Source organism: Gopherus evgoodei, chromosome 2 (assembly GCF_007399415.2).
Source record: "Gopherus evgoodei ecotype Sinaloan lineage chromosome 2, rGopEvg1_v1.p, whole genome shotgun sequence".
NCBI lineage: Eukaryota > Metazoa > Chordata > Testudines > Testudinidae > Gopherus > Gopherus evgoodei.
Window position 1 is genome coordinate 76,017,767 of NC_044323.1, and position 12,926 is coordinate 76,030,692.

The following is a 12,926-nucleotide window of genomic DNA, read 5'->3' on the forward strand; positions in this document are numbered from 1 at the left end:
CATTTTTAAGCATTAGTGTAGTTAGGGCTTAGGCCATTTTAAAAATACGTCGGCTGGCTGTGGTCAAGCCTATACTCTCCCCATCTATCTCAGACGACTGCAATGCTTCAGGCTAGGCCCTATTTTCTCCACTTCCACTGGCAGTTTATTGGCAGTTTATTGTCTTAGTCCTCATCTTCAAAGCAGCAAATGAATAAGGTCCCAGATACATTAAAGAACACAGCTACGTCTATGAGCCACCAAGACAACTGTGCTACTCTGGGACAAAACAAAGTCCAGAATAAAGCCCATGACAGCGGAGGACAAAGCACTCTGGGTTAAGGGAACCCAGCTTCCAGACAAGTTTAGATTAATCCAGAACGTGACAGCCTTTAGGAAACACTGGAAAATTTCCTGCTTAATAAAACTTTTCCATCATATCCAGAGTGACAAACACAGCATCAACTGCTTGCCTCCTCCTCCACCCACCAAACCTCCTCTGCCCCCTGCCCTGAAGAAGGAAACCCTACTCCAAGCTTAGCTTCCTCTAAACTGAAAAACAAGAAGCAGGCAGAATTCCATTAAGTCCAAGAGGGACTCTGCTACTGCCATTGTATTTTATATGGAGGGCTAATTGAGATGGTTGAGAAACAGGAACTGTTCTGTGCACCTTGGTGTGCACCAATGATGCAGGGCTGCCAACTCTTGCGATTTAATTATGAAATTGGCATTTTTCTGAAGCCCCAGCACTTGGAGTCTTGCGCCTACAGCAGCACTAGAACTAGCAGTGCTGCTGGTGCAGAAACACCCCTTGACTGGAAGTAATAATAGCAACCAAATGCATGGCTTCCAAGGTTACAGTTTTGTTCAGTGGCTTGTGGCATCCTTACTGTAGGAAGTGTTCCAATGCTCTGGGTGCTCGTGTGAGAATCTTGGTGTTCATTTAAAAAAAAAAAAAGTCTAGACTTCTTGGCTGGGGAAAAAGACTGAAAATATGAATCGTAAGGTCTCTGCAGGTTCAAAAATCAGAAGACAGATGACACCTCACATATATAATTTGTTTTAAATCTGATGATTCTTAAGCCAGTCCATGAGTTTTGGGGACCTGTTTTGTGATTTTTCAATGCTTCATTTGGCAATGCAGTCAATACCCATTCATGGATTTAGACAAAGAATTCTTGACGAATCAGAAGCAGCATTAAGTATCATACTATACAACACATACACAGTTGCTTTCATACTGCAGGCCACCATCCAAATGGAAATGAAAGGAGACAACAATTTAAAGAGAAGTGCTTGAGTCCTTCAGGCATTATTACAACATAAAACATTCATAATAGTTTAGGCCAAAACATGACTTACTTTAACACATGCCTTAGTATGAAAAATCCTTCAGATTCTAAGCATTTAGTGTAGCTCTATACCCATCCCCTTTATTGCCAAGATTATTAAAGAGGCATCTTTCCTGTAGCCAAAATACAATAAATGATCTTTACAAAAGACCCTACAACATTTTTGCTCCACTACAACAAAGACAGCTCCAGCCAGCATAGGGAATGCCTTTATATTCAGAGTTGGACTCCCACTATTCAAGACATATATCAGTGATTATACAGACGACAAAATCTAAGAAAATAATCCCAGCATGGATGCATTCCGCTGCTGCTTTATGAGAGAATTAGCAGGAAAAACATCTGCCAGGTGATGAGACAAAAAGACAGGAGGAAAGATGCTATTTTCAAGGTTATGAGGGGATATTACTTCAAGTGGAAAGTAAACAAAATAATTAAGATCTATTGTTAAAAAGGGACAGCATCTTTAAACTAGTAGCACCCCCATGCCACAGACGAAATTGTTAGTTCAACTGCTGAAATATGCCGAAATGTACAGGGAAAGTCACAAAAGTCTCTATATATAATATTTAGAACTCAGACATCAGAATGGTTAAAACTTCTTTCAAAATGATGCCCAGAGATTATTAATTAAATCTGTTGCTGCATTTTATCATCCTGTTGCAGAGCCCAAGCCTCCACAAACAAAACAGCAACATTCCTATAGTTCCCTTTACCAATGGATTTTATGAATGATTAATAAATGCAAGACGCAGGCAATTTTTAAAATATATCAAAACAAAATGTGGGGAGGAGGAAGAGCATAATGGATATGGAGTCAATCAAGTCGAAACAGATATGGGGAATAACGGGAGGCTCCAAGCACCAGGCACCAGCGCCTGGGGCAGCAAACCACGGGGGGCGGCCTGCCAGTCGCTCTGAGGGCCGCAGTCAGGCAGCCTTCTGCGGCATTTCTGTGGGAGGTCCGCCAGTTTCAGCAATTCAACAGCAAATATGAAGGAGCAGGACCGGCAGAACCGCTGCCGAATCCGCGTGACCAGTGGACCTCCCGCAGAAATGCCGCTGAAGGCTGAGTGACTGCTGTGCTTGGGGTGGCAAAAAACAGAGCTGCCCCTGGGGAATAAGATACCTTAGCCATTATGTGGTTCCACTCCAGAGGTATAAAATCCCATTGGGCAGAGCCAGGTGGGATTTGCGGCAATGACAACCCAGTAAAGAGTCTGTAAATTATAAACTGCAATCCATAATTTCATTACTCCTTAGGTCAGACTATTTATGCTCAGCATGTATTATCATATTATATACTGATATCCATATCCAAGCTGCAGCGGCTTAAAATTTGCTTTGCTGAGTCAGCAGTCATGGAAGACACTAATAAAAAAGGGCAGGAAGAGGAGAAGCAAGAAATCAAAAAGCACAGAGTAATTATTTTTCTCTTTAAAAATAGAGTTTTATCCCTTAAGCATTTCCCCAATCAAGATGAAATTGTTGTGTGCATGCTGAAGGTGGAAGGGCTATGAAAAGAAGGAATGGCAAATAGGTTTGAAGGACAAAATTGGCCAGGACTCTCATTCTTCTAACAAGAAATTTCTAATTGACAGCTATTCTTACCAGTTTTCTCTAGTACAAAACAAGTCAAAAATCCAATGCAACAATTTACAATTTATCCAGGAGCAAAGAATACTCGTGGCAACACATTTTCCCCCTCTTCTAAAAAAATACTTCGCTTAAGAGAATTGTCATTTACTTATCTGAAAAATAAATTACATAATTTCTAACTAAAGTGAATTTACATCATATGTTCATCTAGGTCCATTGACCTCACTGCTGGATAAAATGTGAATTACATAATCTTCTTCCAATCCTTCTCTTATCCGCCTATTAAAAGAAAAGGCAGAGAGAAACTCTACAGTAAACTGGAAATTCAGGTGTAGCCAATACCATTTTAAATTATGCTAAATTCAGGACGGTAGGTGAATGCTGAAAATATTGCTTCACTAATGGGTAAGTCAGAGACCACTGCATATTTAATTAAAGGAAAATATATTGTCAAGTTTAATCAGTTCCAACACCAGCAGAATATTAGCTTGTGAAGTATGCCCACAGCATGGAGTGAAGCAGGCACACAAAATACCCAAAACCTCCACTCTGCCAGGAGTCCTGTGGCACTCAGCAGTTCTGTCCTTGAAGCAGACAGTGCTTCTGGGGAGGGCTAGCTGGGGCAGCTAACTGTTTGGGTGCATCCCCCAAAGACACTCATATAGAGCCCCTTGTAGAGATCAGAGCTGTCCCTCAAAAGAACTTCCCCATATGCTCTCTGTTAAGAGAATCCCACAGGGACACAGCATCTAAGTTGGTGCAGGAAGATGCAAGTGTGCTACTTGGGGTACATTTTGCTCACAATCTCTTTCAACTACACAGACAGGGAAAAAAGTAAAAAAAAAAAAAATCACAAAACTGTTCAGTGAATCAGGACAACTATTTGCATTTGGAGAACCACAAGATCAAACAACAACTGGAGATATCAAACAAAACACAGGGCTCAAATGAAACCAGAATTTAGTTTCGTTTCTATCTGCCAAAGACAGAAAGCAAGTGGAATGTCAATCTGCCTTTTGCTTTTATAGCTGGAATAACAACCATAAAATTGAAAAGCCTTCTGTCTCCATCTGCTAATGTAACTCAGTGTCTGGACTGAGATAGGAGAAATATATTTAAAGAAACTGCCAAGGCTCCAAAAGCCTACAGTTAGACCAGGAGTCAGCAACCTTTCAGCAGTGGTGTGCCGACTCTTCACGTATACACTCTAATTTAAGGCTCCGAGTGCTGGTAATACATTTTAATGTTTTTCAGAAGTTCTCTCTCTAAGTCTATAATACATAACCAAACTACTGTTATATGTAAAGTAAAAAAGGTTTTCAAAATGTTTCAGCAGCTTTACTTAAAATTAAATTAAAATGCAGATCTTATTAGTTTAGTGTGATCCTTGCCCTTGCTTTCCCTTGCTGAGTTTTCCAATGACTCGTGGCACATATTTGGATACTTTAAGCTGCATATAGGCTTCTGAGTGATCAGTTGTTAACTGGCTGGAACCCCAGATTGGCAGCTGAGGTGAGTGGAGCTGGCGGCTGGTAGGGCTGAGCAGGGCCGGAAGCCTGGACCCTGTCCGGCAGGGGGCCTGCGCTGGAACTCCAACCGGAAGCAAGGTGAGTGGAGCTGCGACGGGGACCCTGGCTGGCAAGGGGCCAGCAGTGGGAACCCCAGAGCGGCGGCAGGCTGCTCCTGCCAACTGGGGTCTCAGCCCGCTGCCAGCCTGGGGTTCCTTCCCCCAGGCCAGCAGCAGGTGCTGAGTGGGACCCCGGATGGCAAGGGGCCAGCAGCAGAAACACCAGAGCGGTGGTGTGCCGAGTGGCTCAGCCCGCCCCACGTGCCATCAAAAATGGGTTTGCATGCCACCTTTGGCATGCATGCCGTAGGTTGCCAACTCCCGAGTTAGACCTTGTAGACATACATACTTCGCCATCCCTTGACTTACTAGCTTGTCCGCTTTGCTTTTGAAATTGAAAATGTATCACAAACATCTATGAAGTGTGTTCTTATGACTGATGCATTCACTTATATCATACTGCTGGTTCTTAAACAATTGAGTAGAAAGGCAGAAATGAAGGATGATGCAACATGCATGCTACAAATAAGAGCACCCCTAGTATCTTGGGGTGTGATGGTGGTGGTAAACTGACTGTCCAGCAGAGAAGTTGGGATTTTACTAGTATTTTAGCCTTTACTTTTGGGAATGTACTTTACAGGAATACAATGAGGACAGTGGTTTAAAGAAAAAAAAAAGGTGTTACTAAGTTCCAAGAATTTCTTAGAAATTTGAGGTCACTTGATTTTGAACAGGTTCCCTTTAATATTTGGAAAAAAAAAAACCTGAAGGCTGTGCATAATCCCATTTTAAAGAATGTAATTGTATAATTCCACTAAGACAATCATTACTTCTTACAGTTTAGACAAAATGAAAGAAGAAGAGCATTTCAATCTTTATGCCAAAAATTCAAGCACTGTAAACTCATTCTGAAATTCTGCATCAGAAAATGAGTTATATAATGTGTGCTTCAGGTGTAACAAGTGTCCTTTTTTTGAGAGAGAGAGAGAGATACATCATTATGGGTATAAGAAATCCCTCTGTCAAGTACTTTGCAAAGATCTTACTCTAAAAGAGCAAGAACACATTTTTATATAAGTCATAGGACACAGTTGGCAAGCAAATGCTCCATCAATAAATTGGTATCTTCTAACAGAGATCAAACACTCCTGAAGATGTCTTTGAACAATCCTAGCAGGCGCAGAGTACACTCAACTTCATCTAGCAGGACTGGTCCCTTTATCTGCAGTATAATTTTCAACTGGAATTAAGTTGGATTCCCCACACAAAGATGAGCAGCTCCTTACATCCACAGAAACATACCAAAACCACATTAGAGCTAGAAATAAGTTTACAAGTGAATATATCACTTGCCTTAAAGTGTTTGCCATGCAAATCACCCCATCTACAGCAGGCATGGGTACTAAAATGCTGCTATTAGATAATTTGCCAATTGCTACCATGGTACACTGTTTTATAGCAATCACTACCTAATAGCACACACTGACAATATCATTAATATCTTGACAACTTTTATACTGTGTCCTGTCAATTCAGAGACCAATATTAGACAATTTCAAATCTACAAATCATTGTTGCAGTGTGCTGTGTTAGTGTGAAGTAAGGAGTCCTTATTCCATGAAGCGTTACAACATATACAGCACTACTCAAATCAGGTCACGATGGGCACCACTATAATGGACTCATCATAATTCTTCCATTGGAAATCAAAACAGCTCCAGGCTAAACAAAAGCATATGTAGTGCACTGATTCATAAGTTTATCTGAAGTAATCCCACACATGCAGTAACACACACTGTAAGTGTCATACATAAATATATCTGTGTAGGTTTTTATACTGCATTTTTCTCCATACTCCACCATACAACTCGCTGTTTAACTTTACTTACTAACAAAGCCATTTAAAATACAAAATGTTTTAAAAAGTAAAAAAGGAGCACTTTAAGATGAATAAAATACCTATCAAACATGATTTGGCAAGAATGGGCAAGCTGCAAGTATAGTAGGGGCTTTCTAACCTAAATGAAAAAGAAAACAATATACACAGGTCTACTGTATTTACCTCTGTATTTGGCTGTAGTGTTTGTCCATCTTGAGTTGCAGCTGGTACAAATGCCCACGTTATATTGGCACTAGCAGATGATAAAGAGCTGAAAGCACCGTTTTTCAGTTCTGTGGAATGTGACTTTGGCCCAGGCCATCCCAGGATGTTTTCTGTAACAGAAAACTAGAGTTAAGCCACAAGACTCATGTTCTAGACAGGATTTTAATCTCAATGTCCTAAATTCTATATATGATTTGCTACTTGTAGTTATAGTCATCTCCCTCGCCCCCACCCGCATGCATGCGCACACACACACCTTTGCCACGGTAACAGAAAGATGCTTATATCCTGCATTTAGCAACAATTTATTTGCAATAAATTCCCTTTTTGAGGTGGATGGCTAACGTTTACCAAGAAAATTACAAAAGCTATTCAAGCCAGGAATTAATATGGGACAATTAATATAGTAAACAGGAAATTCAAGGTATTTTGATTTTTACCTTCAGCAAATACTAATGAAGCTCATTTTGTTTTCTTCTCTTCCCACTAACTGTGAAGTTGCAGCTCACAACTACACAAACATTACAGAAATCTGTAGCAAAGGTCCAAATTATATTTCAAATATTTATCAAATGCATTTCAGTTAAGGTCACACGTTATACATGAAAATAATGTGCAATTTAGTACAACTTTCCTAATAAAAATAAAAAAATATGTCAATAGTTGTCTGTGCCAATATTAATTAAAAATCTTATAATGGCCCTGAAATAAATATTTCTGAATCTGATAGAGGTAGATTTTCTCCTCGTACTAGAAATGAGTCAGCATCACAATAAGGGGAATGCTTGATTGCTCATCCTCTGAATCAAGTTCCAACCCAAAGCCGAGTTCAGACAGCATCCATAACTTTTTTCCCCACTCCACCTGTCTGAAGCTGTTATTTTAGCCCACTATGTGTCTTTTTGTTTCCCCTCTGTACTGTTAGAGGTCTTTCTACATTGGTTAGGAAACCACTTTAGCACCTCTATCAAGACCGGTATTAGAGTGCTGTTCACACTAGAAAGAGGCCAACTAAAAATGAGCTTGAACCATAAGCCCCTATCAGCACATTTCTGCCACCAGGATATTTGAACTCTCTGGCTCCGGTGAACCTTTAGGGATAACAGTTTCCTGAACAGTTGCAAAAGCCCAGAGGACAACCTTTGTACCAGCTTACTCTCCAGTTTGTGGGATGGATTACATTGCTGTCACCCACCTCTCCATCCCAAAAACACATCAGCACTAAAAAAAGCTCATTAGCTCTCAACCAGGTTATCTCCACTCCCCAACCTAACTACACAATGGTTTATTCTAAGCAAGTCCTTACTTCTGTTTTTCTCTTGACTACACATACTTACAATCATTACAGTATGACAGTGAACATTATTTGTATGATGCATATGGTCCCTAGTACATATAATATATTCAAAATTAAGGGCTATTCTCTTTTGCTTTGGGGATGTGAGGGTTTCATAAAAAACTGTCAGTTAAGAAGCATCCATCTGGTTTAAGATTCCAAATCAGTACTGGAATATATACCTAGACTTTTAAAAAAACATTTCCAAAAAGTATATTCTACAGAATGGTTAAAATACAAAAAAACATTAAAAAGCAATTTCTCTTGCACTTACTTGCCAAGTGAGGCCATGAAGTTTCCATATTTCCCCAGCAACATTTCAGTGACATCACAAAGCTATATAAAAGTCTCCTTGCTCACATTAGGAGTTTGTGATGTCATCCATTGCAGAAGAAAACCAGAAACTAACCAAGGCCTCAATAGGCAAATTAAGCATGAACATACTTTCAAAGATATTTAGATGTAAATATAAAAAGCTTGCTTGTGTTTTATTCTAAATGCACGCAGTAAGACACCATTCCCACTGGCCTGGGGTAAGAGTAATGTTCTTTATTGCTATTGCTATATTGTTGAATCTTTCCTGGGAACTGCACCTTGATAGAGTGGGCAGGCTTATGCAGTCCAAAGACCTTACAAGTTACGCTGGTGGGAGTTTTCACTCCTTATAGGATGGGGACCAGACAATAAACAATCCATTGGTTCTCCAGGTTGGGGGTTGAGCAACAGACCAGTAACCTATCCTCATGAAAAAAAAATTTAAGTTTTAGAAATGCAACAATGTCAGTAAGTAGGCAGAGCCTTTTTTGTGCAGCAATCCTAAGCAACATTTGGCAGCTCAGTACAGATTCAGATGCAGCTGGAGATCTGAGTTCAGTTTGTGATCCTGGTCCTATTTTTGCTTACACTTTAAGTGATGTGGAGACAAAGCAAGAGACAATCCCACTGTTCCAAAATGTGCTGTCACAGACTAAAAGAACAATACTGAAGGGCCCTGGAGACCTGCCTGGGACATCCACAGAGTTCTGTAAGAGATGCATGCCTTCAGAGTTAAAGGATAAAATTGAATGAAAAAAGTTCAACTACAAAGTTATCAAGTCCTCTTGAGAGAATTAATGTGGCTGTAGCAATGAGTATCTTCTTTTAACCATCTCTCAAAATAATAGTATAGCTCTCAGAGCAAAAAGGCCATGAACATGAGCAATTTGGCCAAGATTTGACAAAGTTTGTTAGAGGAAGGCTTGAAATTTTGTTCTAAAATAAACACTATGTTATAATGAACTCAAAATAATTACATATTTTGGCTAACCACACAAGACCAATTTTGTGTAACTGATGTGCCACATGTGCATGTCTCTACTTTTATTAGGTGACAGTGACTAATAATGTATTTATGTGTTGTCCTTCTCTCCTTGCCATATGAACACCTCATTACTGGATAACAACAAAGGATAAAGAATATAGAAGAACTGTCTGACCCTTTCCTAAATAGGACTGGAGAGGGGAAGGTATCGTGGAAGAGAAAGTAAATCAGCCAATCAATCTCTTAGTCTATCCACGCTCCCATCTCTTATTTGCATATTGCAATTCATCCTATTGACCACTGTATTTACAAAGTACAGACTTTTTTTTTTTAATTAAAAGATTTTTTTTATAGCAAGTGAACATGAGAGAAAAAAGTGTCATCTGAATGACATTGCACTTATGTAGTTTGGATCAGAACTGCAGAACTAGTTTTCTGTACAAATGTACAAACAAATATTTTATGGATATTTTATTTTTAATACATAAAAACTACTTTATTTTTAATGACATCTTTTTCGCTTCAGTATAAAGAAGCAAGGCCAGAACTTACCATCTGCTCCCCTTCTTCCTTCCAAGGTCTTAAACTCTTTTACTGAAATAAAATCTATGGGAACTATGCGAGTGTGTTTTCCCCATCTGTCCCAAGGGCAACCATGACCATCACAAAGAACAGCCCTTGTGAGCGTGGCACTACGCCCACATATCCTTCATAGAGATTGTTGTTATATGACATGATTATGGCATAACTATGATGTATTTTATGAAAGATAAGGCATGTGAGATATAGTCAGTAAGTCATAACCTTTTCAATGATGACTATCCTATTTGTATGCATGTATCATTTTTGTATCTACAGTTAGATGCAATGACAATATTCCTATTACAAATGTGTTTACACCTGGGGAACGTCCATTAGACAGAATGCAATCAGTCTACATGGCTTGCTGGAAGAGCCATTATGGAGAACAATAGTTCTTTGAAGATCTAATCTCCCACTGGGAAGCCTACCTGGGGAAGCTGCAAACAGCTTGAGTTATGCCAGCAGAGACATGTGACCAAGTCGCTTGGTACTGGACTCCAGAATAATACCAGTATTTTCGCACTGACTGAGGGTGGGAATCACACTGGGAGACACAGGATTCCTGCCATATGCAAAAACTATTTAAGGCAGGGGAGTGACATCAAGGTTGATTCTTCATTGACTTCCGCCCAAGAAAGAGGACTGCTGGAAACACCTGAGAACAAAAAGACTGGACTAGGGCAGAAGGGCTGAGCCCAGGCTAGAAGGTGTCTGGACCATGAAAGGAATATCTGGAGTTTTAAGCTGCAAGCAAGTGCAGCTTGCCTTCAAGAATCTCTGCAATTGCCTAAAACAGCATTTAGGGTGAGAAACTGCTACTTATAACCAGTTTCTTTAGTATATTAAGCTTAGATTGTGTGTTAGATCAAAGCAGATTACCTAGCAAATAAAACTATTTGCTATCCCTCATAATCACTTAAAATCTATCTTTTGTAGTAAATAAATTTGCTTTTGTTTTGTCTAAAACCAGAGTGTATGGTATTATAACTTGGGGCAGAAAGCTGTGTATATCCCTCTCCACACTGAGGGGGCAAATTTCATGAGCTTGCACTGCAGAGTACTGTACAGTACAAGACGGTACAATTTTGGGTATACTCTCTACAGAGCTATGTGCCCTTGAATACTGGACAACTCCTTAGCTGAGCCTTCCCATGCAGAGCTGATCTTAGTATCTCTGGGTGCACAGCTTCAACTGGGTGTGTTGCTACCTGTATGTGTGCTGGTACAGTACCGTCTGAAGCCTGAGGGAGGGCTTGGCTGGCTTGCTTCAGCAATACAGTGTAAACAGAGCCCAGGCAGGTAGGTCAGGTAGGCTCAGAGGTCCCCAAGTTCCAAGTGGCACCCTGAGCAGGGGCAGCTCCAGGCCCCAGCACGCCAAGCGTGTGCTTGGGGCAGCATGCTGTGGGGGACGCTCTGCCGGTCGCCAGGAGCGAGGCAGGCGGCTCCAGTGGACCTCCCGCAGGCGTGCCTGCGGAGGGCCCGCTGGTCCCGCGGCTTTGGTGGAGCATCCACAGGCATGCCTGCGGGACCACCGGAGCTGCGGGACCGGCGACTGGCAGATCGCCTCCTGCGGCATGCCGCCATGCTTGGGGCGGCGAAACAGCTAGAGCTGCCCCTGACCCTGAGGGGGGAACCCGTCACAGCCAGCTTAATCAATATTTTTAGAGTTGCTACACAACCAAGTTCTGATCCAACCAGCAGTATCAGGATGCCACAAGCCAAGGATCGAAAGGGAAAAGCACATCTGTCCCATCATCTCTTCAGACAAGAAATATCAATTGGCTGTATTCCATCTGCGTGGAGTCTGTCTAAACAGAACAGCTGGACATGCAGCATCCAGAAAAAACAGTAAATGAAATCTCTTTGGCACACTCCCTAAAAGCAAACTGCAGTGATTAGTCATTATAGCTTAGAAAGCAAAAAAAAAAATTACTAGGAATGTTATGAAAAGCTCATTTTCATAACAGATTTTAAAAATATCTATGGCTTCTGCTAGAAACTCTCTCATGATGCACTTCAGAGTCCCAGCAGCATTCTTCTTTAATCTGCCAGATCTTACTTGGAAGCAGTGCAGTCCACCAGCCCTATACCGCACATGGTAAATGGAATTGGTTTTCCCCAGTGAGAGCTGCCATCTAAGTAATATCACATCCTGTTTCCCAGAAGTAAGCAAAGCCTTATGAGGGCACTTAAGGACCAAGAATATTCAGAGCCCATTAGAAACCATAATAAATCAGAGCATTCCAAAGTGAACTCTAACTTTTTTTTTTTAGTTACTTTAACAGGTTTATTTAAAATTAGAGGATATGACAACACATCTCCTCTCTACTTGATACAGATAACGTCCACACTAGAGTTGCCAGATATCCGGTTTTTGACCGGAACACCTGGTCAAAAAGGGATCCTGGCAGCTCTAGTCAGCACCACTGACTGGGCCATTAAAAGTCCGGTCAGCTGCACTGTGGGGCTAAGACAGGCTCCCTGTGGGTCCCAGAAGTGGCCAGCATTTCCCTCTAGCTCTTAGGTGGAGGAGCTGCCCTGGGCGCGCCACGCGCTGCCCCCCTCCCAAGTGCCAGCTCCGCAACTCCCATTGGCCAGGAACTGCAGACAATAAGAGCTGTGGGGGCGGTGCCTGCGGACAGCGGCAGCTCATAAAGTCACCTGACCATGCCTCCACCCAGGAGCCGGATGGAAATGCCGATTGCTTCCGGGAGCCACCTGAGGTAAGTGCCGCCCAGAGCCCATACCCCAACCCCCCTCCCTGAACCCCAAGCCCCTGCCCCGGGTTCAAGCCCCTTCCCACATCCTAACTCCCTCCCAGAGCCCACACCTCATACCCCCTCCTACACCTCAACCCCGTCCCATACCCTGAACCCCCTCCCACACCCAAACTCCATCGCAGAGCCATAACCCCACATTCTCTCCCGTACCACAACCCCGTCCCAGCCCTGAGCTCCCTCCCAGAGCCCACACTCCAAACCCCCCAGCCAGAGTCCTCACCCCCTGACACACACCCCAACACCCTGCCCCAGCTCAGAGCCCTCCCCACACCCTGAATCACTCATTTTTGGCCCCACCCCAGGGCCCACACACCCAGCCCAGAGTAC

The 12,926-nt window shown here is 42.0% G+C and overlaps 1 protein-coding gene across 3 annotated transcripts in view; it reads right to left on the reverse strand.

Annotated features, from left to right (window-relative positions):
• Window positions 1-12,926, reverse strand: part of OSBPL10 (oxysterol binding protein like 10) — a 173,805-nt gene that overhangs the window by 56,082 nt on the left and 104,797 nt on the right. For all 3 annotated transcript variants that reach the window (XM_030551009.1, XM_030551008.1, XM_030551007.1), the window contains one exon: window positions 6,560-6,711. In XM_030551009.1, coding sequence (XP_030406869.1) covers window positions 6,560-6,711 — 152 coding nt within the window. The remainder of the gene's footprint in view (window positions 1-6,559; window positions 6,712-12,926) is intronic.